Source organism: Anas platyrhynchos, chromosome 2 (assembly GCF_047663525.1).
Source record: "Anas platyrhynchos isolate ZD024472 breed Pekin duck chromosome 2, IASCAAS_PekinDuck_T2T, whole genome shotgun sequence".
NCBI lineage: Eukaryota > Metazoa > Chordata > Aves > Anseriformes > Anatidae > Anas > Anas platyrhynchos.
Genome location: NC_092588.1, coordinates 150,438,542 through 150,464,238, shown reverse-complemented (window position 1 = coordinate 150,464,238; position 25,697 = coordinate 150,438,542). Strand labels below are relative to the sequence as shown.

The window sequence follows — 25,697 nt, the reverse complement described above, 5'->3', positions numbered from 1 at the left end:
AAAGCTACAGACTGAGCTTTTATATTCCTGGTCTACGTCAAAGACGAGATCATCTTAAACTGCTTTTTGGAATGAGTGTAGTCCTTCTTGTCTAGTAGTGGGAGACAACATGGCTTTGGAGTCCCACGCTGCTCTTAAAAACAACTTGCAGTAAGGGAGGGAGATAATTCCCCTCTCTCCAGTTGTCATCACTTCTAACAGGCCTGGTGATGCAGCTCAGTGCTGTTTCAGTGTCAGTTGCTCCATGTGACCTTTCTTTTTTTTTTTTTTTTTTTTAAACTTCTTTGTAGGATTTTTACTTCAAATTGCCAAATATTAGATACTCTCAAAGGCAGTTACTTCGTCCAGTGTCATGGTAGGCTCTCCACCCTACTCACCCCAGGCGATGTTCTTCCCTTTGGCCTTTCAGCCCGTTGGTGTGCAGCTCTCAGTTGGATCCTTACCTGTATATAGTGATGAATGCAAACTACATCAAATATCTTGATTCTGCGTGGGAAGCAGTAACTTGAATTTTATCATGGGTTACACCACTTATGGGGATATACCACTAGGGAATTGCCTCCAGCTGGACTTTGTGCTACTGATTGTAACCCTTTGGGTGCAGTTGTTCAGACAGTTTTCAGTGTACTTCACTGTCAGTTCCATAACCCATCCTGTTGTCAGCTTGAAAATGATACTGTTATGGTGTGTACTTCAGTCAGCATTGCTTACTTTCCATCTGTTATTCTTAAGGCATTGTGAATGCTTCAGTTATGCATCAGGGTTCTTACTTTCAGGACTTGTATATGCGTGAACACTGGATCATTTAGGAGTCCAGACTCTGTCAAGACAAATTTTGCTCTGAGATCCCCCAAACACTTTCCATCTAGTATTACGTAGCAGTAGTTAATAAACCATATCCAGCCGTGCTTCAGGAAAGAGAATGGTGGTGAGCATATTTTCATGCCTTGTTTGTAAAAGGACTGTGTCGGTGATTATGTCTTGATGTGATAAAACTGTAGAAAAATTTAGGTCAGAACCTGTGGAGGTGCTCCAGTCCACCTCCATCCTCAGACAGGAATAGCTTCAAAGTTTGATCAGGACGCTCAGAATCAAAGATTGTGATTTCATAGTCTGTGTAACCTTTTCTGGTGCTTAACCTCTCTCATTCTGATTTTGTTTTTTTCTTCGCATCTATTCAGTGTTTCTTTCCCTGCAGCTTATGGCTGTTTTCTCTTGGCTTTTTGCTGCGCACCTTAGGGAAGTCTGGCATTGTCTACACTAATCCTTCTGGTTGGAGTCACTCTCCTACTAGGAAAGTATCTTTTACAGTAGCTACTGTTGTCCATGCAAATAAGAGATTGGAGGCTCTACGCTAGCTTTGTCTGCTGTTGTCAGATTTTCCTCTTTCATGATTTGTGTGTGTATGCACAGAAACATCTGTGGAGAATCTTAATAAAGTAAATCTATTTATTTCTTAACTAGAAAGATTCTTATATTATTGGTAAATTACATCTTTTAGAAAATGTACTAAAGTATTTATTGAATATGGGAAAGATGTAGGAGAGGACATAGTAAACATACACTTACTATAACGGGGGTGTGTTGAACGTTATTTATTACTTATAGGGGAAAAAAGACATGCTACATCTTGGTATAGAAACAAAGTTACAGTTACTCTTCAGGTGAGTTCTTAAAAGGTTACTGTTGTGAGGCTTGCAAAGGGGCAGTGTGAAATTCAATTTGTACTTCAGCTGGCATTATTTTTCTTTAGTAGATGTGATGCTCAGGCAGTGCTACCTGCTATATTGCTTTATACTGACACCTCTGTCTTACTACTGGGAATGTTCTTGAGCAATACAAAATGAACAATTGCTTGCTAGTACTGAGAATTGCCTCTGTGTGTTCAAAATACTCTTGTGACTTTTTTTTTTGAATACTTTGCGTTTCAGAACTCTGAAAGTTAGGGACAGGAAACTGGAATGACACAATGTCTGTAGATGGGCCTCTATGTAGAAAGAAGTAAGAATAGTATCCTAGAATGAAAGAGTTTTTGCATGTCTGTCCCCTCTCCTCCCCTCCACTGGGACATGGCTCTGTGTCATGTTTCTGGAGCTCAGTGACAAAGCGTAAAAATCACTTTAAAGTGAGCGCCCAAAAGCAACTCAAAGGACACTAACAGTAGTCGGTAACCGTGTTTTATTGAATATTTACATCTGTACAGTGACTTGATTTCTCTCTTTGCTCTTTTTAACAGATTTTTCAAAGACTGATCTATGCTGATAAGCAAGAGGTTCAAGGAGATGGGCCATTTTTGGATGGAATTAACGTCACCATCAGGAGAAATTATATTTATGAAGATGCTTATGATAAACTTTCTCCTGAAAATGGTAGGTTCAAACTGAAGTTATCAGAACTTTTAACACATTTAATCATTCTCACCGTATATTAACATCCAATGAAAGTAAGCAAATATGTAACAAGCATGTCAGCTCTTGGGTATGAAAGTGCTTATGAAGCTAAAACAAACAAAAAAACCCACCTCCTTGTTTTCACAAAGTAATTCTAATCCACATTCTTTTTGACTATCAGTCCTGTTATCTTTAAGACACCTTTCCTTAGTTCAGGCCTACTTTTGTGGGGCTTTTCTTTTTCACTTATCTTCAGCTGTAAATTCATCTATATAGTTAAATTAGATATTATCTAATACGCTTTTTTTTGTCGGTGTCAGCAAAACGTCTGTGCTGCACAGGATTTGCTAGGTATGCTGTGGCTGATACAAGGACTATGCAGCCCACTTAATAGTAGTAATACGTGGCAGTATATATTTTACCATGTTGATTTAAATCATACCTGGTTGTGAATTTGTGTAAGAATGGCCACACTGGAAGCCAAAATTCCATTGTATATAGAGCCAACCAAAATACAGTCATTGTTAATTACATGGTATTTTTGCATGTGAAAGATTATTCCTCACATACTTGAGGTTTACTGTCTGAATCTCACCTGCTATGCCACATAAGTTCCTCCTGGAGAACTACATAGTTTAGAGAAGAGGAAGAAAAGGAATTGGCTTTCTGGGTTTGTATAAAATTGTGTTTTATTCTTAGTTTCCTTTGTTCTGGTACAGTTAAAGGTACTATTTTATTTCTAAATAGAATTTTGTATTTAAATACCTCAGTTTAAAGCTATAACTACACAAAAGAGATATTTTTAGACTAATCTATCAAAGATTTAAATTAAATTTAAATTGAATTCTTCTGTTTTTGGAAAATTTTAAAGGCTAATCAGGAAGATGGCACTGGATAATCATCCGGAAATTACATGTGCAATTCATTCAGTTCAGTCTCTTGGTTCTGAAAAGTTTCATCATAATGAGTTTAGTATGATTCAATAAATGGTCTCTTCAAAACAGAGAGATTAATTGTAATTAAAAACAGAAGAAATCGAGCCTGCTCTGCTATGTTGTCCCACACCATCCCCGCATCCACCTAGTAAGTGTATAAAAATACAATTCAGAAGCTGCAGTCGAAGCTTTTGAATGATACAAGGTCAAGTGACAGGCAAGCCACGCTATTGTTTATAAGATATTGTTTATAAAGGTAGCTTTAATTGAGAAACATGTTTTCTATGAAGTAATCATCATATTTAATGTGGTCTTACTAAACTATGAAAAGTTTTAGAATGCATGTTTCCTTGATTTAATCTGCAGTCAGGCAGCCTAGATGCTTGGATGTATTGCATGGTCACAGGTAATGTAGGTCAGGGAGAATAGTCAGAATTCTGGAAGGTCAGACAGCCCTTGAGAGACTGAAAAAATAGAGAAAAAAATGTACTTCTAGAAACCTGGTGAGTTCAGGAAAGACAAAACCAGAATCCAGTACCTGGGGTGTATTTTTACTGTTTACAGGTACAAAGAAGCCATAGTGGTAGTTTGCCACTGAAGTCTGAAGACTTCTGTATTAGTGCATGTGTGTATGTATGCACATACATATTTATATGTAGTATTCCCTAGTGCTGTTTAGTATCAATCAAAACTTCATTAGAAGGCTAGACTACTTTTAAAAAGCTGGCGTTCTGGGACTATATTTTTTTTCAAATAATACTAGTTCTGGAATAGGTCAGGCACCATGTGGGAGACAGAAAATAAATTCTTAAAATTTGCAAGGGATGCAATTTTAAGACTATGTAGAATGAGTTGATTAAAATCAATCTGGGAGATGGATCACGCAATAGGTGAGGTTCTAGAACTGATTAGGAGGGAGCACAGGACATTGTTCAAAGAGGCATCCAGTTTCTCTGTTGGCACTGAGAAAAGAGCTGTTCGAAGTTTGTTCCTCTATAATACTTTAACTGAGATCATGAAGAAAACTATTTTGCAGTAGCAGAAATACACTGGTCTGTTTCTTGTGGGTTTGTGTTCTCATTTGGTTGGTTGTCATATGCTTAATAATGTGCAAGCATTTCTTTTTTCTTTCTTCCTTTTTTTTCCTTTTCTGTACTGGAATTTTCAGGACATTCCCTAATAGCCCCTAGTGGACCACAGATAATGGTTCAGTTGCATTGTGGCTGTATGGGTTGTAAAACTAAAATCTTTTGTTCTGAGATTGCACTAACTTGGGGGGGGGGGTCTTTCTCTAGCTTTTCACCTGTTTTGGTACGTGAATTTGTTTTAGGGCTAATTTTCTTGGTATAAATCTGGTCCTCAGTACATGGAGGAGCAGCCAATTGATTTTCTTCATCAGGCTCCAAAACCCACAATATTTAAACGTATAAAACACTTCGATATAAAAGAGTTTTAACATCAGTGGCTAATCTCATAGGTCTCCAGGTAGGGAATGCCTGTTTACTTGAGACTCTTGCCAGTGCAGTCATATTCTGTTGTCTTGCTGTGAATGGTGATGAGATTCCGAACCTTTTGCAATGCCTATATCTAAAAATGGCTATCCTGTATTTCCAGCCAGCAGAATTTCTGTGCAGCAGAGCAGTTCACTTCAGCAAAGAACTAGTAGGTAATTTTTAAAATCCAGCTCAGTTTGTAACCTGTGGAAAGACTGGAAAATTCCTGGTAGATCCAGAGGCAATCACTAGTGGGAGAGTGCAGGCAAGACACTAGGTGGTTCTGGGGAGATGCTGTTGCTCCAAGGTGCTGCAGATTTTTGTGGACATCAGCTGTCCATCCATAGCGCATGCATTTGTTGTATGTGGAATCAAGCAGTAGAAGGCTTTATTGATCCTCCTTTGGTATTGGTTGCTTTGCCAGGAAGCAAGTGTAGTCAATGGAAGGTTTGAGATAAAAGCTGTGTTTTTGGTCTTTGGAAGCCTTCAGTGAAGTGAGCAAAAAGGACCATTTTCCCAGGTCTGTGTGTAATTCAAGGACTGAACATTGCTTGTTCTGGGACTTCCGTGAGAATAATTCTGAGAGAATTTTCAGTGATGTAGGAGGGAAAAAAAACACCACAGAACACATCTTTTGCCTGTCTTGCTGGCACCTCCCCATCCTCAAATAACTTCACAATCAGAGAAATTACAGATGGCAGCTGCAATTTAAAACGAGATTTTCACAAGAGAAGTGAGTGGAGCTAACATCTTGATGCTTGCTGGCTAAGGACCACGAGCTCCCCAGCCTTGCCATTGGTGCTCATGTTGCTCCTTCCAGGGGCAAGCAGTTATTTCAGAGAGCAGGCAGGACAGTAACCCAAAGAAAGGGCTGAATATTTATCTGAATGTCAAAGAGAATTATTTAAGGTGTTGCTCAACAGTCAGCCCCTTTAAGAGAATGTAGTGCTTACTGATGGACCTTCAGGCAGAAGAAAGGTGAACCTTGCATTAATGTTTTATAAATAGAATTTTCAAATAAATCTTGGGCTTATTAACATATTTCGTAAGATTTTTCTTCCCTCTACTAGCATCTTTCCAATCATATCCTTTGAGGTCTCTCACAACAGGACCCCTTGTGCAAAATGAGCTTTACATGCTGAATATCCCAAAATTCAAGCCAGTAATAGATTTTTTCCAACAGTGCTATTTACTAGTTCAATTTTTTATATACAATTAGTGTAGGTATGTTTTGAGTCCATATTTACATATGCTTTTATCCAAGTTAAATTCAAGCAGACAGTTACATTTGAGTCTCTCTTTCTCCTTCCTCTGCAGAACCTGACCTAAAAAAGCGCATTCGTGTTCATTTGCTTAATGCACATGGTCTTGATGAAGCTGGTATTGATGGTGGTGGAATTTTCAGAGAATTTTTGAATGAACTGCTTAAATCGGGATTTAACCCTAACCAGGGATTTTTTAAAACCACCAATGAGGGACTTCTTTATCCCAACCCTGCTGCACAGATGCTTGTTGGAGACTCTTACGCCCGACATTACTACTTTCTTGGAAGAATGCTTGGAAAGGTAAAAAAAAAAAAAAAAAAAAAAAAAAAAGTGTTGTATAATATAAAGCTATTATACTACTGAAATTATTCAGTAAATGTTTTTAGATGGGGGTAGATGGCATACATAGTGATTTTTCTAGACTCGAGGAAAAATAACCATCAGATGTTGGATCTGAATTATTTCTAGATCTTACCCAAACTTCTCATTCATTTCAGTAAGTTTGGAGTGTAGAGGAATTGACGTATCCTAACTACCATTTGAGTGAAGTGTGTGTATGTCTGTCTCTGTTTATCCTCTTACTTACAGTTAAGTTCCTTGAAGCCTATAGAACTGCTCTGTTTATGGTGTTTTTAATATGGGACTTTCTGGAGTTTGATTAGAGTTAGATTTTCATAATTTGTGATCTCTGAAATTGATTACAGAACCAAACAGTTTCTTGTTGTATGAGGTACAGTTCCTGCAGCATTTAAAATTTGCTATGAGCATTTACAATATTTATAAGCCTTTTAAAAATTGCTCTGCTAATTCTGCTTGGTTTTTCATACGTATTGCGTCTTTCTGAAGTTTTAGTGCTTGCTGTTTAGCTGTTATGGACATTCAATTACTAATAGTCCCCTCTTGAATTAGATTTTTTTTTTTAATAAACTGTTAAACATTTATTACATTCTGTTTGTTTGTTTATGGTCAGATTAAGAATTAAGGATTTTTCTTCTCAAGTCCTTGAAACTATTTTTTAAACCTAAGAATTTCGAAGCAAAGTTTGGAATACAAGTTCCATTTCAGAAAAAAAAAAAAAAAAGTATTGATGGCTATTCAGCTATCTAAAATGGAGCATATTTAAAACATAGTCTTATTTAGCTGCATTAAGTATTCTGGAACATAACGTTTTGTTGACTTGCTGAGAGATTTGACATACAGTCAGATGTCCTTATTTTAAACTAGCTGGAAGCAGTTTAAGAGGATGTTGACAAATCTGAGACAGATCCTTGTTTTTTATGGCTGCCAGATTTAGATTGAACTGCCACTTTGTAGGCAAATTCTGTGTTAATGCATTCTGTTACAACAGACAGTCTTGTAATATAATGAAAATTTCAAATCAGTCATTTCTACAAATTTATCTTTGAAGAATATTCCTGCTGTTAATGGAATATGAATTCAGTACTAATATAATAGAAGTTTGTGATTATAATCAATTTTACATATTCAAGGTTTCAGTTTTTTCTGTATTTATAGATTTTTGGAGTAGGGAAGTGACTGCTGCTGTGGTATCATAGAGAAGTTGCATCACTTCAAAAACGTTTGGTGTTTATTTAGGAACAGGGGAGGGCTGAGTTCTGAGTCTTTAGTTTCCTCTGCCAAAGTAACAATTTTCTTCTGTAATTGATTTTCAAATCTTAGCATAAAGACAGAAGTTTCAAAATGTATTTTATCTCTTGTAGAGTGCTTCAAGTACAGTTTTGGTTTTGTCTTTTTAAAATCAGAGGATCTATTATTTAACATTTTGAAGGCATAAATTGTTTTTGTATTTGCAGAATGTTTACATAAGGTAAGAACTGACAGCGTTATTTAATAATTACCCTTGCCCAGGTGCACAGACACCTTTTTAGTGGTGTATGTAGAAGCTTGATGAATTAAACAGAAAGATAAGGCACGACCATACGATTCAAAACCTGTCAGTATTGTGGTCTTGGTTAAGTTATTGAATACTCACTCACCCGTTTTCAAAAATGTGCCCATTTTGTGCTTTGCACAGGGTTATTTGAGAGCAGTATAGGTTATTAAAAGCCCCTTTGTAAACAAAATAGATAAAATGCAAAGGAAGCAATCAGGCATCCACAGCAATTTCTTATTTGTGGAAACCAGTGTGTAAAGAGTGCTGCCACCAAAAATTCAAGAAGTTTCAATGTTACCAGAAGACAAATACATTAAAATACAATAATTTCTCTGTCTCTTGGTAACCACTTCATACTAATATCCAAGTGCATTTAATTTTCAGTACCATAGACTTGCAGGTAATTTGGCATTTCTTCTCATGGGCAAGTTTCTAACAGCTTGGCATCTTCTACGTGAGTTGACCAGCATTGGAATATTTAAAAATTGTGCATATGAAAATGGTGCATCTAAAAATTACTTTAACCCTTGCTGAATTACTAACTGCTTAGATTGTATTTTTGTAATTAGAGAAGAAATGGAACTGAATACATTACAAACTGTGAGCCTGTCCATGCAACTTTTACTGATTGCTGAATGAGCAAAAGGTCTCGTAAAGATAATGCCACGTGATCGTGTAATCACCTATGTTGTCTGAAGCCATTCTTAAAAAATCAAAAGAAATGAGTTTGCTTAAACAACAGCTAATCAAACAATTGCAAAGTTTACATTTCTCAACTTTGAATGACTTTGCTCTGTAATGTAAATATTATTTTAACATCGGTGCCTTTTAAGCTATTTCCTCTTTCTTAAATGTAAAAGCTCAGCTTACCACGCACACCTCACGTAGCAGTCCTCCTCCACCGGAGGGGTTTGAAATTTTAGTTTCCCTTGCTGAAAGGGCAGGAGTGACTTCACGAACCTAAAAGGTGTCATAGGCAGTCAGGGATGTTCAGGCAGAGGTGTTCTGGGCCCAAAATCTGCTTGTCCATTCTGGAAAGCAAGGACTTGTCCCATGTAGAGTCCCAGGGGTGTGGATGGGACATGGCAGTTCTTTTGTTTGTACCCTAGGTAGCACTGGGCTGTGGGCAGCACCTGGTCTGGCTCGCTGCCTTTCCACAGGCAGTAGTTACGTCAGCACCAAAAACCTTTCCTCATGCAGACTTTACTGCTGCAGCTCTGGCAGCGCAGTGGGCTTGGCTCACTAGAAGGCTGAAGTTTTGCTGGCAGGCAGCCCAAGCTTGTAGCAGCATGGCCGGAGAAGGGAAGTTTGGAAACAATACCTGAGAATCTGAAGGAAGGATTTTCTTCTGGCTGATCTTTGAATATCTGCTGCAAATCCAGAAAGAGGGAAGCACTGGTCAACCATTTCAATAGAAGCAGTGATCAGTAAAACAGTGGCAGATGCAGAATTGCAGTCTGAACTTCAGTGTGTTCAGACCTACGCTCGGTCTGATATACAGTATTGTCTTTCTCCTGTCCCAGCTTACAATTTGCATCGTAAGAATTGTCTGTGTTTCATGATGTATTAGCATTACATATGAATAGCATTACATAAGAATAAGTAAGGAAGTCGGTAGAAAGATCAGAATGATCACTTCCATGGTTTCCTCTTCTTCATTTTGGACATAATGGCTGCAAGAACCAGCAAGTACATGTTTTCCAAGGAATGTCTTTGCTCCTTTAGGAAAGTATCTTTCTGACACTAGAGATTTTTGTTTAACACACTCGATGCCATAGATTATGTAAATCCAGCCATCTCCAGTTTTCCTCTCTGTTGAAGAGCACTAGTGAGTGATGCGTTCATGCTGCTGACGAATATACGCACTACCTTTGAAATATAATATTAAATCTCTTTTCCAAAGCAATATAACCCGTAGTCCTTGAAAGACAATGGACTTCTGAAAAGGTTTAGAACTATATTGTCGAAATTTAGCCTTTGCCTTAAATGTTTGGGAAGGTAGCATAAAGAACAAAATGTGGTGGTGGGTTGTTGCTGTTGTGTTGAGCACAGTCCTTACTTTGTGGAACTGAATAAAGAACTGTGATAGCACAAGAAGCATGAAGGACTAAAAACAATGAATTTTTAAGTTTTAGCATGTTATATGGAAGGTCAATAAGTTGTGTGGCCTGATGGATATTATACTGATGAAGGGTAGAGTTGTTTATTTCTGACTTTTTGTAGCTTGCTATACTGATTTAAGATACATTGGACTGTTCTGTGCATATACCTATGTGTTGCTACAATCACACAATTGAAAATGCTATAAAATGTATCTTAGTAAAATTAATTACTTAAAAACTTAGGGTAAAATTAGTTCAAACAAATTAAATTATTTAACGTCGGAACCTGAATGTGGAATGTTAATCATTTGTTAGATTATTTTTCTGTATGTGTGTGCCAGGGGTTACAGTTCTCAACTTTGAATAGATCTGTGATTATTTCATTTGTTGTGCAAAATATTCTTCCTGGCTAGAATGTACAATTTGGAGAATGCTGGTATCTACAGTATCCATTTTGCAGAAAAACTAAAGTAGTTTTTAATCATCCTGAGCCCTTGTCTAAAATAGATTGAATCAATGGGAGCCTTTTCACTGCCAGATCTAGATCAGATCCTAAACTCTTAAATCTATGTTCAGAGCTGAAACATCCAGGCAAATGTTTCCAATAACATATTTGTGTCCTTTTTGAACTAAAAGTACATGGAGAAACAGAATCGAGAAAACTACAGTGAGAACTGGGTATCATAGATTGAAATACTTCGTAGGATGGTGCATCAGGCATTGCACTGTTACTCTTCCTTATTTTCTAGCTGTTTTGTTTGTTTTTGTTTGCCTGTTCTTTTTTTTTCTGATTTTTAGTCTACGCCTTCCCTTTGCTTATTGTCAGTCTACTCTAATTGATTTGTGCTGCAGCCACAATTTATACTACTAGTATCTAGGAATGTAGGTATGGAATTAGTGATAATGATATAAAGAAGGAAGTAATTTGTACAGAACTTCTTGTTTGATTCATTTCAGTCACCCTGCAAATGATTTTGTGAACTCAGCATTTTGCTTAAAAGCAAGCTGATCATTAGGCTCCAAAAATTCTGAATCGTCTCAAATGCTCAAAACAGGAGTTTACCATGGGAAGCTGCTTGCTCTTTTAAGTATGCATTTATAGTGCAGAAATAAAATTGCAAGAGTAAAGTTAATACATTCTGGAAGTTATTTCCTTACGAATGTCAATTTAAGCTATTCTGAGTGTGTTTTCTGCACTGTTGTCAGCCTGACAATTCCTTTGTGTACTTGTTAATTTAACATAACGATTATCTTTTGATTACAGATAGCTATGTTGGTACTAACCTTGTAAATATATGTCTAGCACTAAAAGACTACCGAAATGCAGTATTTAACTCTAAATCTTCAGGAAGGAAAAGTGTGTATTGATTGATTGTGATATTTATTGGGTCATAATGTATTTAAATTTTCTTTAATGCATATGTTAGTGATTGTTTACTGTGATAAAGTGCATAGAGGTCTCTGCAAGGAGTTCTGCATGGAAAGAATTACCTCATGTCAGTGGTCACTCCTCAATTAAAAGTTCCATTAGCAGATGATTCCTGCTTCTGGTTTGTGTACTGATTGCATTTTATTGCCTCTAAATCAGGTTCCTAGACAGGGAATAAATAAACAGCTAGAGTGTGTGGTAATGGTATCCTGATCTTTTTTCACAGTTGGGAACACCTATGTCCATTTAAATCAATTAGGCTTGGAATACTTACTGAAATTATTGTATTTGAGCTCTTTGAAAATGACGAGTTCCGCTGCTGTTACAGTACAGATTTATCCTAGAGACATATCCAGAGGTTAGTTGCATTGTAGCAAGTGTTTCAGGAGATTAGAATTTAAATATGGAGGATTTGGCTTCCTCCTACGTTCAATTCTTATTAAATTGTGTTTAAAATTGAGACACAGAACTTCAGTAGTGTATGATAATTGTCAGTTACCCAGGTACCTATAACCATAACCCTTCCTTCTTGCACCACTTAGAAACTCCCAAATGATACTGATAGCAGTTTGTATCGTGTACATGGTATAAACTTATTTACAGGTAACTGGTCCTGTAAAAAACAGTCTGATGCAGTGATGGTTTTGTGCAAGTACCAACATTTCCAAGGCATGCTGTTTTGGGTGCTTTTATATGCATCTGTTGGAGCATACTTGATATGCTCCAGTAGTGTTTCTGGAAATATGTCCCTACTTCTTTATGGTAGTATGTTCATGAGTCAGTCATGAGTTTGCTGTCAGTTTCTCACATGCCTGTAATCAATTTTGAGTATTTATACTGACTACAGCAAATTTGACAGGCTGACTTGCATCTGAATCTTTGTTACCCCAAATCTCGGGCTTCTATGAATTTGTACTTACCCAACCTCAGATTCCTAGTGAGTGAGAAATCAAAAGTAATAGCAATTTACACATGGCTTTAGTTGCTTTTGAAAAAATGCTTTAAAAGGTGAGGGTGTTAGCACTGCTGCAAGGGATGTGAACAGAGCTCTCTCAGAAGCCTAACTATATGCATCTAGCTGTAGAATTTTGGTCTCCTACCTTTTTAAAAACAGAAAAGGCATTTGAGTAAGAACTGCAATATGTGTTTTCAGAGTCATGTAGGGGAGATACTGTGCCAGATTATCCATTACTAATAGGGTACAAATGGTTCAATTGTAGAGCTCAGAGAACAGAGAAAATGACTTAAAGCTACCCTGTAGTAACCATATTGCTCTGTGACATGCATTTGATATAATTAATTTTATTTCCCATATTGCTGTTAGGAACGATATCAATTTGATTTTGCTCAATTTAAAGCACATTATCCATAAGAAGTTACTTTATCTTCAAACTACTATACGCTGGCTTTGAAAGTGCTTCTAAACTGCAGGTGTATGTTAATTTTCATGTAACATATTTTTAGTTTTATCTTTCTCATTAGGGTAGAAAAGGCCCTGGTGGCCTCAAAGGGTTTGTGAGTAAGGTGAAATATATCTAGAATATAAATAATGTGGTAGAAGGAAGTTCTAATGGTTTTGCTATTTTTCTATCATTTTTATTAATGGTTCTGTATAGCTTTGAAGATCTATTGCACTCAGTAAGTGCTAAGTATTATTTAATAGTAACTGTTGAAAATGACTGAAATAGAAGGGGTTACGGTCTTGGGGGCTGATTAGGGAAATAACTGAATTTAAGCCCAGTCATTTACTGCCTCAACCTGTTACCCCTATATCTTTCTAATGATATGTCTTTAGCATTGTTTAGGTTTTAATATACGGTTCTGAGCTGTGAAAGATTAATGGAAGGTAGGAACAATGACTAATTAGTTTTCTTAAGAAAGAATGTAGTTGAAATAATAAATGAGAGAACTAAATATAGATCTGAAAGCATAAGTAAAGGCAATAAAGCTGCCTCTCACGTGGGAAGATTTAGTTGGTTTGTCTGTGAAGTTGTTTACACAATAACAACCTTATTAAGCATCATGTAATGCTTGTGTAACCTCTGCTGTATAATGCTAATTTGTCTTCACATCTGTCTGAAATGACTAGTTGAAATTTGTCCACTTCTAAAATAAGAGGCAAGTTCTTTTCCTATTGAAGAGCCCTTTCTTAAACCTTTGGGACATACCTGAACAGCACCTTGTGACCACGCAGTGCTTAGACCATAACTGCTGGGAGCCACCATCCCAGTCAGATGTTATTCCTGTTGAAAACAAGACGAAGTCCTACTTGCCCCAAGGACTGCACATTTCATTTTTCTCCCTGTCTTACCAGGTAGTGCGTGCAGCTGTACTTCCAGCTGAGATCTTTCTTCCATAACATAAAGCTACTAACTGCACGTTTGTGTTCTCAAAGCTGCTTGCCTTAACCATCCTTGTTCCCCCACACCGCAGATGGTTAACGAACGCATTCAGGATATGTTTAGGTATCTTGAATGGAGTATTTTTCAGTTTAGATTACCGAGTTCTGATCTGTGTTGCTGGATGGCATCAAGGGTTTTGTAGCTGGCCCATGCTGCAGTCAGTTTTAATTGAGCGAGGCACTATTTAGATGCTTTATTGTAACGAGCTATTATTATTTAAAATTGAACCAACAGCCTGCAGAATGTGGGGTTTGTGTATGAAGTCAAAACCTACTGACCACAGCAGGCTTTGTTATTTTGTTTGGTTTTTAATCTGGTGTCTTGTATTGGACTCCACACAGAGAGGAAGGAGAGCACATGAAGTTCCTTTAACTAAAAAGTACTTCTTCCATTTAACCAGGAGAAACCTTCTTTAAACTATTTAGTTTAAACAAAAACAGGCAAACAAAACCAGTGAGGCATCTCGAGAAAGTGGGGAAAATATGGGGTGAAGAGTATATAAATATAAAATACAAGTTTTATAGAATTTTATAAAAAAAAAAAAAAAAAAAAAATCATATAAAAATAATTTGTTGCTAAAAACAGGCAGATTTGAAAACCTTTTGTTTCGGAAGCTTTTAAGTTATTTTAATGGCTATCTAGAGATGTCATAACTTTGCCTAAAAAGCATCCCTAGCCTCTGTGAATAAAAATGAGTGCTGGGAAATACAGGTTGGCCCTTTCAGCAGACACAGCCTTTTAGCAGCGGGGAATGTGTCACCTAGGAGCACGGTGTTGCTTGTGCAATTGCTCTTGTTATGGATGTAGAATCATGTAGTGTGTTGGGGGTTGGCTGGGACCTTAAAGCCTGCCTAATCCCACCCCCTGCCATGGGCAGGGCCCCCTCCCAGCAGCCCAGGCTGCCCCCAGCCCCATCCAGCCTGGCCTTGGGCACTGCCAGGGACGAGGCAGCCACAGCTCCTCTGGGCAGCCTGGGCCAGGGCCTCACCACCCTCAGTAAAGAGTTTCTTCCAAATATCTAGTTTAAACCTACCCTCTTTTAGTTTAAAGTCATTCCCTCTTGTTCTGTCACCACACTCCGTGACACAGAGTCCTTCCCCAGTTCTCGTGTAGCCGCCTTTTGATATTGGAAGGCTTCTGTAAGGTCTCCCGAAGCCGCCTTCTCTCCAGGCTAAACAACCTCAACTCTCTCAGTCTGTCTTCACAGCAGAGCTGCTCCAGCCCTTTGAGCATCCTCATGACTTCCTCTGGACCCACTCCAACCGGTACACATCCTTCTGGTGCTGGGGGCCCCAGAGGTGAGCACAGGGCTCCAGGTGGGGTCTCATAGGAGCAGAGCAGAGCGGGGACAATCCCCTCCCTGCCCTGATATTTGCGCTTCTTTTGATGCGGCCCATAATACAGCTTTGTCTCTGCTTCTTATCACAAGCTCCCATGTGCGAGTTTCACCTTTATGAAAGTGGAATGCGAATATTCCAGGCCCTTAGAAACGAAATCTGCTGTCGCATTTGACCAGTAGTTGTTCCCTTTATGGCTTCCTGTCTGGATTTTTCCCTTTATGTAGTCAGCTGCAGTTTATGGGATGGCAAGGTAGAGAAAATGAAATCAAAAAAAGGGCTAGTTAGAGAGGAAAGCTGGGAATAAGAATGCACAGAATCCATCATAGAATGGCACTGGTCCCATAGGTGATGACTGTAAGAGTTAAAAAAAACTTTTTCAAGGGGTGAGAGCACTTGAAATTTGCTAAAAGATTAGCTTCAAAATAGATGTTGGTTAAACTTGCTGGCTTTGATCTCTTAAAGCAGTATATGAACAGGAACTTACAGTCAAACAAAGTCACCTCCCTCCATGAGTAAGCCAGTTTCTTCCATCAGCTGTGTCATTTGTTGGCTGCTGGGGAAAAAAAGGAGTGCTTCTGTGGGGAGAGCAGTGCTGGGTAAGTATGTTATAAGGGCGCAGCTTTATGCTGGAGCTAAGTCAGTCCGGCAGCTGGCTACCTCCGTAAGAGGTGGTCGTGTTTCCCCGCCTGCCTCTCACACTGGGCTCGTGCCTCTGGGATGGTGATGTTGCAGAAGGGTCAGTTGAGAGAGCTGAATGGGTTGGAAACTCATAATTGGGCAGCTTAGAGCTCCCCAGAACAGGTCACTAAAGGAAAAGAGGGAAGGGGGCAATCTCTCCTTTAGGGGCATGGGGCTCGCTGCAGTGACAGAAGTACCCAGCAGGGTGGTAGAGCCCGTAGGCATCTGGCTGCTGTGTGGTTGTGCTGCCATTGAAACAGATGCTCTGCTGTTTGGTCTGGTTTCACCCACTTCTGTGAGCTGGATCTAGCTCTGAGCTGACAGGAAGCAAGCTTTCACATCATGCCCACTTGCAGAAGGACCAGGAAAGGTGCAGTCAAACCCAGGTGAATCAGCTGATTCCTGATGGCAGGAATGTGAGGAATCACATCTTGTGGCAGCAGCAAGTAGGTAGATCACTTCATGCTGACTGGGAAGTTAGATTCCAACTGACAGATAACGTTTCAGTTCATTCAGTCACTCAGTTGTACAGGGCACATCTCAGCAGCTCTGCACAGTGCTGGGGCTGTGATGGTGTGAGTTACCTCTTTGGGGAGAGGAAAAAAAAAGTTTGTCATAATTCCATTTACCACAGTTTTAGTGATTTTTTTTTATTAAACTTCATTAGATTAGCCTGACTCTTATAGTAATTAAAACACTGCTCTTTGTCCTGTTTCCAAAAATGATTTGTTTCCAATATTGCACTCCCTTAGCTAAGAGGGGTGGTAGTAATTAAAGATATTTTCAAGTTGCCCAATTTAGTTTATTTAAAAATGCTTTATATAGTTTTTAGATGAAGTTATAAATGTTCTCTTTGGAACCACCTGAAGATTAATAGTGATGCATTTGAAAAGCATTATTTTTTTATTGATTCTTAATGTAGTAAATTACTGAAGTTATTTGGCAGCAAACAGAAATAGCCAGTGATGTTGTTCGCATTTATTTTCCTGATAGCGTCACAATTTGCATTAATTGCATTGCAGCTGCACTCACTTATATTAAAAAGCTTCTACTATAATTAATCCTTTTTATTTCAAATCATTTTGGCACAATTTCTAGCAATAAACACTCATAAAAGACAGACACTTGAAAAATAACATACAAGTTTCTTCAATATACCTATTGCTGTTTTTTCCTGACAAGGGATTATTGATAGGCTTCTAGGATCAAGTGTTGCAAGTGGCTGAGACTTAAGACCAGTTTGAAAAATGCTAAGTGGATTATTTTGCATAAAAAACAGACAGGTTTTGAATTTGTGTAATTAACCTGTGTTTAGAAAATACCTTGATTTATGTCCACATTTGTATTTCAGTTGCATACATTATGGAAATTTAATTTATAATCCATTTAGCTGATGCGATCATAGTTTTTAGTGCTATCATTTATTAGTCCTTGTATATTAAATGCTCTAAAGGCTTAAACCTGCCTTGTGTAAAAAATTACACCTCTGCATTTACATTTTATGAGTCATAGATGGAATTCCATTTTAAATTCGGGTAGCTTTGATATATTTAAGGAATTACAATAGCTTTATTGTTACTAATGCAGGAACAGCAAACACTGACCTTATACATTGCAAATTAATGATTTATCCCTCTAGTTTGCTTTTAAAGTCAACTATACAAATGAGGATTTCGACTTCTACACCTTGAATAAATCATATAGCTCTAAATATAATGCACCCTTTGGCTTTGAACTCGTTATTCTCAATTCTTTCTGCAAGGTCTAACTCACCTCATAGAAATGTTCTTTCAGAAGTTTAAGGAATTGTGTATATTTTTCTTGAAGCCTTTGTTGGAATATCATTGAGTGATTACAGCTACGTTTATTCTTTTTTTTTTCTTTTTTGGTCATTGTGTTGCACTTTTTCTTTGAGTTTGCAGCAGATTATGGAGGAATTAAGTAATGCCAAAACAGCTCATAAAGAGAACAAACAGCGATGTTGTGTTGATGATGCTTTTTGTGATTAGCCTGGCAGTGATATTAATGGTACTGTGAAGATTTGATTGTCATTGTCAGAGGTGCTGATGCAGCAAACAGATTGGACAATAGCAAAGGCTGTGAGTAGACAGCATATTTCAGGGATTTTTTTGAAGGGGAAGGTCTCTTATTTTTCCTTTATTCACATTAACTTTCTCTAAGTGTTGTCATGCTTCCTCTCTGTAGCTTTAAAGTTTTCATCTCTACCTCTTTGAGAGCTTTCCTAAATATCTTTTTCTTCTAATCAACAAGAAGTTGTTAATGAATATGTGAAAAATATGCCAACTTGTTTGTGTTACATTGAAATGTAATGCATTGCATACATTAAATCAGCTGAAAGTGGTATTGCTCAGGGTTTCTGCATTTTTGACAACTCGAGGAAGTTTTAAGTTTATAGTAAAAAAAACAAAACAAGAAAACAACACATGGTTTTCTTTTATGAATACTGGAAATTCAGGCTTATTTTTGATGTCAGCAGTAATTTGACAGGCATAGGAAGAATTGGACGTATGATGCAGCCCTAAGTGATAAGCTCTCGGCTTGGAAATCAGGTTGTTCTTTTGATGATGCCACTAAGCAGAATTTAGCTGTCTTTTTCATTTACTTAATTAGTTTTGATTAATTTTAGAAGTAAACAAGAGTAATGTACCATGCACCAAAATACAGGGCAATGATTCTGTATAACATGCAAGACAAATAGCTTGGATTAATTTAAAATGTCCTGGTTTTACGTAGTTATATTTCAGGGTTAGACTGTATTTGTTTTACATGTAGCAATTGACGTAAATCAAAAAATACTGCTTGTGAAGAACCAAATAGTTGAATGTAATGGAGATGATAACTCTTAAGATATTTTTGATGCACTGAATTGTTGTTGTTGTTTTTTGTTTTTTTTTTAACTTTATTTTTCTTGTGAATGATCTATATACTTGATGTTCTTCCTGTTTGGTGTGATACTTTGGACAAGAAGATTAATGATACAACAGGCTGTGACCTTACCTTTTAAATCACCACATGATTAATTTGTAAAATTTTGGAGCTTGGTATTTCGCGAAAGAATCCCAACTCCAAAATTCAGCTGAAGCTTTTTTGAATGCAATATCTGGGCTGTTGCCATACCAGAAGATCCTATTCAGGCACCAAATAAAGGAGCGGTTATAAAAGAAATTTTGGGAAATACACAATAACTTTGAGTTCTTGCAAATACCACAATAAAATCTAATGTGCTTTTAATTGCTTTGTTTTTCAGGCTCTTTATGAAAATATGCTGGTGGAATTGCCGTTTGCTAGTTTTTTCCTCTCAAAGTTACTGGGGACAAGTGCTGATGTTGACATTCATCATTTAGCTTCATTAGATCCAGAAATGTACAAGAACTTGCTTTTTCTCAAGAGCTACGAAGGGGATGTGGAAGAACTTGGATTAAATTTCACTGTGGTAAACAATGATCTTGGGGAAGCCCAGGTACGAATAGCTTCAGCTTTTTTTTCTTTTTACTTTTATGTATGGCTGACGAATCATTAATATCCCTACTACTTTATTTTTGAATTTGAAATTGATAAGAAGCAATTGCTGAAAGTGCTGTGTGTTGTGAGGCATCCATGGGGATTCTGACTCATTATTTGAAATAAAAAATAACTAATCTTGTAGTTAAAAACTGTACTTTTGAAGATGTCATAAAGGCCTGGTAATTTAACTAATACATTGTTGTGATGGTTTTCTAACATTGATACATAAAAATTGATGTTGACTGAGATTACTTCTTGAACAAATTATTTTATATTATTTCTTTGATTCCATTTCAAATAATTGCAGAAATGAGATAATGCATAAACTATAGAAGATCTGCCTGAGTTTGGAGTCAGAATTAGAAATCTGAATGGTTTTGAATAATAGCGACCCATTGTTGTGAGATAAGGGCTGTTGCCTTTAGCTGTTACTACTCTATTCAAATAAGAGGGCCTGAAATTATAATATTAAAAAAAATAATAATCCCATTTTCATTTTTTTGAGGGCTGAACCACCTGGTGAGTCAGATGGGAAAAAATGGGTGTTCAGTAATTGTAAAGATGGGTTATTTAGGTCCTTAAGTGTGAGGTTTTTAGCACAGTTGCATTATGCAGTTTGATTAATGCTTTTATTTGCTCTGTTGTGAAAGCTAAAGCTCACTTATGCTCATAGTAAAAAATTAATGTCATCAGCGCTTGAAAAATATGCCTCTGTGGTAATAGAGATAATGTCTTCAGTCTTTTGTCAGGCTTCATCTTTCATTTTTGAGGAGTTAAAATTGTGTACTCATGACCTGCTTGTACTTGCTAATGGTATTTAATTAATAATTGGGTCAAAAAGTACACCTGACCACACCATGACATGCAGCAGCATCCTGATTCAGGCCTTATTTCTCGTGGAAGAAATCAAGACTAACAGTGGGTATCCAGTCCCGTTCAGGTGGTGTGTTGGCCAGGGTGGGTTGGCTCAGGCACACCTGCACAGAAGCAGCAGCACCACCAAGATGCAGCATCTAGCCCTGCAAATTGTTCCCTGAGTTCTTCTTCTGCTACTTAAATCAGTGCGAGTTTGCTGTCCAAGACTTTTAACTTTATGAAGCTCAGAATTTCTTTTCTCTTCTGTCACTCGTTTCCTGTCATTTTGGAAGATCTGAAACATGGCTTGCGTTGTGATTTTAAAATAGTTTCCTTAGATTCTGGATTCCTGAATCATACTGTAGAGGAGAGTCAGCAGTTGCTGGATATAAGTAATGTTTCATGTTAAACTTACAACATAAGCCTTTTTTTTTTTCCTGGGTTACAATCACTACATGAGAAATTGTGAATTGGACTTCAGAACAACAGTCAAAAACTTGAAACAAAGGCATGTGAAATGGACGTGTCAGATCTTAGTTCCAGAGCTGGTGCTTTATTGTAGCGTGTGCTCTAAGTGACTGACTCTGGAGTCAGTTTCTGTGCTATAGGTGTGTTTGGTTACTGGGTTGCAAAGCACACGAGATGGTAGTTGCCCATATAAACTAGGGCTTGCTGGGGCAGAGAAAAGTCTTGTTGCTCACAGTTAACACAAATATGATTTAGTTTCTAATTAAGAATGAGAATTAATAAATATTTTCTGGAGAGGTTGTAGTTTCCATTCTACGTGTCTACTCAAAAAATCAGCCATGCAAGCAAGTTAGAACCATCCTTAGCAAGTAAGGCAGAAGCAGACAGAAAAGAGAAATATCTCAGAAATAACATGCAAAGAGATCCAAGACAGAGATGTTGCCTGCACTACCTGCTACTACATAAACATAAGAAGTGTGTTCGTGCCAAGAGGTCTGGTGTGTTCGTTAAAATTCTCTGAGGGCTATGTATTACGAAGACTTGATTTTTAATTATTTGGCTTAGCTTTAAAAGGAAGGATAAATATAATTGTGAACTTCTGAGTAACTAAATGAAATGTGGGATAAATTAAATATTTTGATGCTATGTTGATGTTTATACTTTGTGAGAGAGCACTGTTCTCTTGGAGTATAAACTGTCTTTTAATGAGACTGCATTGTAGTGTAGTTCAATGCGGCTAATTGGTTCTTTTCACTGTCTTCTGTGTGTTAATGCAACAAGTAACTTATATTTAATTTAAATACCTTAATAAACCTCATATGGATAAATACAGTTAATCTGATATTTGGCTCCTGTAACCGTTGCATACTAATTAATTGTGTCAAGGTAAGGCTAATTCACTTTGGGAAAAGAGCTTAATTTGCACTCCTTATGGTGAGTGTACATTATCTCTAGTTTTCAGCTAAACAACCACTTTAGTGTCTAATAAATTAGTGCCCAATAAATGCATCATAAATCTATCATTGTAAATAGCTATCCTCCTGACAGTGTCCATCGAGCAGTTGTGGCACAGAAGCATTATCTGCAATGAAAGACACATTCAGAAGGGGCTCTATTGCCTCTGTCACTAGTAGGAGGTAGAAATTCTATTATCAGCGTATTGATTCCAATCCTGTAATGTGCTTTTAGATCCCATTAAACTATTGTCAAAGTGCATTCACCAGAAGTTGAAAAAGGTACTTAATAATTTGCACATTAGACCTGCTAATTAGGGGAGCTCTGCCATCAACCTTACCTTCCAAACCCAAATAGCTTTATCTTTTGATGAAGAACCATCTAATGCCACGATACCAGCCTAGATTACAGCTGTTAGATCTACTGCATAAAATGGCAGCTAGTAAAAAGTCTCAAAAAGAATTTCAGCCGATGGTTAGAGTTGCCTTCAAGTAGCCATGTATATTGATTTTAATTTTTCTTTCTATCTTGTAGATTAGATAATGATAAAATCGTTATAAAATGCTTATAGTAAGGTTAATAACAAGAAAATACCTCTATTTCGGGCCTCCTTCCACCCCTGCCCCTTCATTTTTTCAAATGAGGAAGGTGAGTGTGGTGCTGGTCCAAGGGAAGACAGGAAGTTTCAAATCTGTTACTCTTCCTTCAAAAACATTAGATTCTGTGCTTCAGAAAGTTTCTCAGGCACTGATTCTAGAGGTTACATGGATCAAAACAGCCTTGATATGATTAGAAGACCCTATGCATAAAGGGCTTAAATACAAATGTACAGAGCAACACTTAGTATACAAAGCAGCAGTTTCTTTGAAATCCAAATAATACAGAAATAGGTGTCAGGACATTTATTATTTTTTTTTTAAACAGATGCAAATTCTATTTGTTACTGAAGATACATTGACTAGTTAAAGGAGAGCTCTTTGGCTTTTAATTTCCTTGAGATAAAATTTTGATGTCTTCTGAAATAATTCTGAAAGTTTCATTACTCAGATACGGTGGCTTAGGTGAGTGATTTTGGAGGTCTTTCAAAAGCAAAATATTTAAGACGAGGCTGATGCTTCTCAGGCAGATTTATAACACTTATGGCAAATGCATTTGTAGGCATTCAAATGCAATCTCCTACCTGGAACTCCTGCCCCAACATCTGGAAGGCAGATGCCAGAAAGAAAGAAAACCTTCATCTGTATATTTTCAGAATGGGGAAAAAATACAGGGGAGATACTTAAAAGATTGGAGTCAAAAAGAACAGAGAAATTTCATTCTCAAAAAGAAAAAAAAAGCTTGTAAGAGTTAACTTTCCCTAAAAGAATGCTCTTTGAAATTGCAAGGGATATTTGTCTTAATATTCAGATACAAAAATACTTCATACTCCAGAATGCCTGGCTGACAGGTCCCTTGTTCTTTCCTGAAGTATTTCCCACTTCACCCTCTAAGAGTTCCCTTTTTCTTCATTAGCTTGGGAAGCCAGTCACCACCAGGTCTGTGTAAGCATTAAGTTTGTCTGCCAGGAGAGAGTTGCTATTTTCTGCTTCTGATCACATTACAAAGCAATTTTGTGTAACAGAATTATCAATAAGCCAGAAGATGAATCTCCTGAATCCATTCTTCTTCAGTAACGTTTTTCTACCATTTTCTCTTTTTTTATTTATTTCTGTATTACTGTAATGCTCTAAGTAGTGGATGTAACTTGTCTGAACTATTCATGTAAACTGTGACCATGCAGAAACCAGAGACATATTTTATTATCTGTATATAAGCTGTGTGCAGTTTCTAGGACTATGTGCTTGCAGATGCATGTAACTGAATTTGTACCCAAGAAAATTTTAAGTGCTTAAGAATTGTGTTCAATAGTACTTAAAGGTGTATCTATGCTTCAGTCAGAGATCTGATGCAATTCCTTTATCCGTGCTTCTTAAAAAAAAAAAAAAAAAAAAAAAAAAAGTAGAAGATATGGAAAGCAACTTTTCTTGTAGACTTTTTGTTTTAAATGGTATCTCGTTTTGATACTTTTCCTTCATTCTAAGACATGCTGCATGAGTTTGGAATAGAATTCAGTCATCTGTGGTATTGTCTGAATGATCTGGGTACGGATCTAAATAACATGTATCATTTAATTAATTTTAAAATACATGATTTTGATAATGAAACAAATTAAAAAGAAATTTACTCTTTTTCTTAACTAAGCTCTACAGAAGAGAACATACATGTAAGGTGATGACACAAGTATTCCTGCTTTGGGAAGTTTCTCTCCCATCCTGTACCACCTGTGTTACTGTTTTGCACCATCTAGTGGCAAAAGTTGGATGTATAGAAGCAAAATGCAAGCTGATCTTAAAAGCTAGTCTTTTAAGACAGAGTATGTTGTGTTGTGCCCTTTCTGAACATGAAATCTTATGACAGATGTGCCTGACTTAAAATTGAATGGTAATTCTACCACAGACTCTCTAAACCATTATGGACATAATAAGTGAGTGAAAAGTGAATTGCATCTTCATTTGCTGTAGTTTTATTGGTAACCCAACCTTTACCATTTTCTGTCCCCTGTATAATACCCTTCTTAGCTTTGTGCCATAGTACAGTAGTTACTGCAGCTACACAAATCCTTTTTGTCTTTGACTGTGATGGTACTTTGACAAACAATGGTATGGTGGTAGAATAAACCTCACATTGATAGACTCTGGAAATGGATGGTTAGATCCCAGCCAAACCCCAGGAAATGCGGTTAACTGAATCCTGCGGTCTTACTTGTGGCAGTACAGGGCTGAGAGTAGGAAGGGGAGATGCAGAAGTGTTGCTGGATCAGGATCAGAAGACAAGGTTGGTTTGCTACTTAAAATGCAGTTTTTGTTTCCATGTTTATACTTCATTCTGTTTTCTAAAAACAGTGGTCAAAAAGAGTACATACTTTGTCTCAGATATCCGGCATGAACATTGTAGAGAGAGAAAGCAGCTTTTCTTAGACGTTGAATACAGCTTTTCCTTAATCCATTGTGAAGATGCTGCTATTGTAACATGAGCATACATGTAAGTTTATCTGTGGTATCTCTCTATTTGCTGACCTGTGAAGAAGGTTGCAAGTTACACTTGTGTTGGTGTCAGCAGCAATTGCTTCACCTGGTACAGCATTGGTAGCGCTCATCCTGTAACATTGAGGAGGAGAGGAATTTAAATACTAAGAGAGAACTTTCTGATCTTATTTAGGGTACGTAAAAGGGTATTTTATAAGAGATTACAGGAGCCTGGCTGACCTCAGATTAGCAAAGAAGATTCTTGGAAGCTCAGTGAAGTTGCTGCCCTTAGGTAACACGTCCTGGGTGTGACTGAGGAAGGTAAGGAGCTGCATGAGCTACAGGCCAATACTGAACTCAGAACAATGGGTGTGAGCAAGCTTTACCTACTGGACTCAAAATGGAAATGAGAAAGTTTCTAATGATTAGATGAATGAAATCTTGACTGATTTTCCAGTGACAGTGGTAAAAACTATGACAGTAGAGCTGCAGGGTGAGACGTGGCAGATTTCTGTACAGGTTGGCTATCTGCAGTAGCAGAAGAGAAAGCGTAGCAACACAGAAGTCTCATCTCATCAGACAGCTTCAGTCCCATGATTTATTAATACTCCTTGTGGATTTCACCAGGAAGAACATACCCTCAGGTCAGGCAGGGGCTTTGGGTCCTGCCCTGTACTCCCTAGGGTGGCTGTGGTTCTTGTTGAAGGACCTCACTCAAAGGGAAGCAAAGTAATGTGTGCCTTGTGGGGTGCCAGGGCATGAAAGTGTCAGCCAGAGTGACACCTTTGTTTGACTTGACCCTTCAGGGAGTAGGACATAAACACGGCCGGTACTACCCATGCACAGAGATGGTGTAGTATAGTTGAGGGCTTTTTTATGTGTAGGCTTAACAAAATCACAAA

At 37.5% G+C, this 25,697-nt stretch overlaps 1 protein-coding gene across 2 annotated transcripts in view; it reads left to right on the top strand.

Moving 5' to 3' along the window:
• Positions 1-25,697, top strand: part of UBE3C (ubiquitin protein ligase E3C) — a 77,027-nt gene that overhangs the window by 41,358 nt on the left and 9,972 nt on the right. For both annotated transcript variants that reach the window (XM_005026016.6, XM_072033831.1), the window contains exons 17-19: positions 2,237-2,369; positions 6,136-6,383; positions 19,197-19,409. In XM_005026016.6, coding sequence (XP_005026073.1) covers positions 2,237-2,369; positions 6,136-6,383; positions 19,197-19,409 — 594 coding nt within the window. The remainder of the gene's footprint in view (positions 1-2,236; positions 2,370-6,135; positions 6,384-19,196; positions 19,410-25,697) is intronic.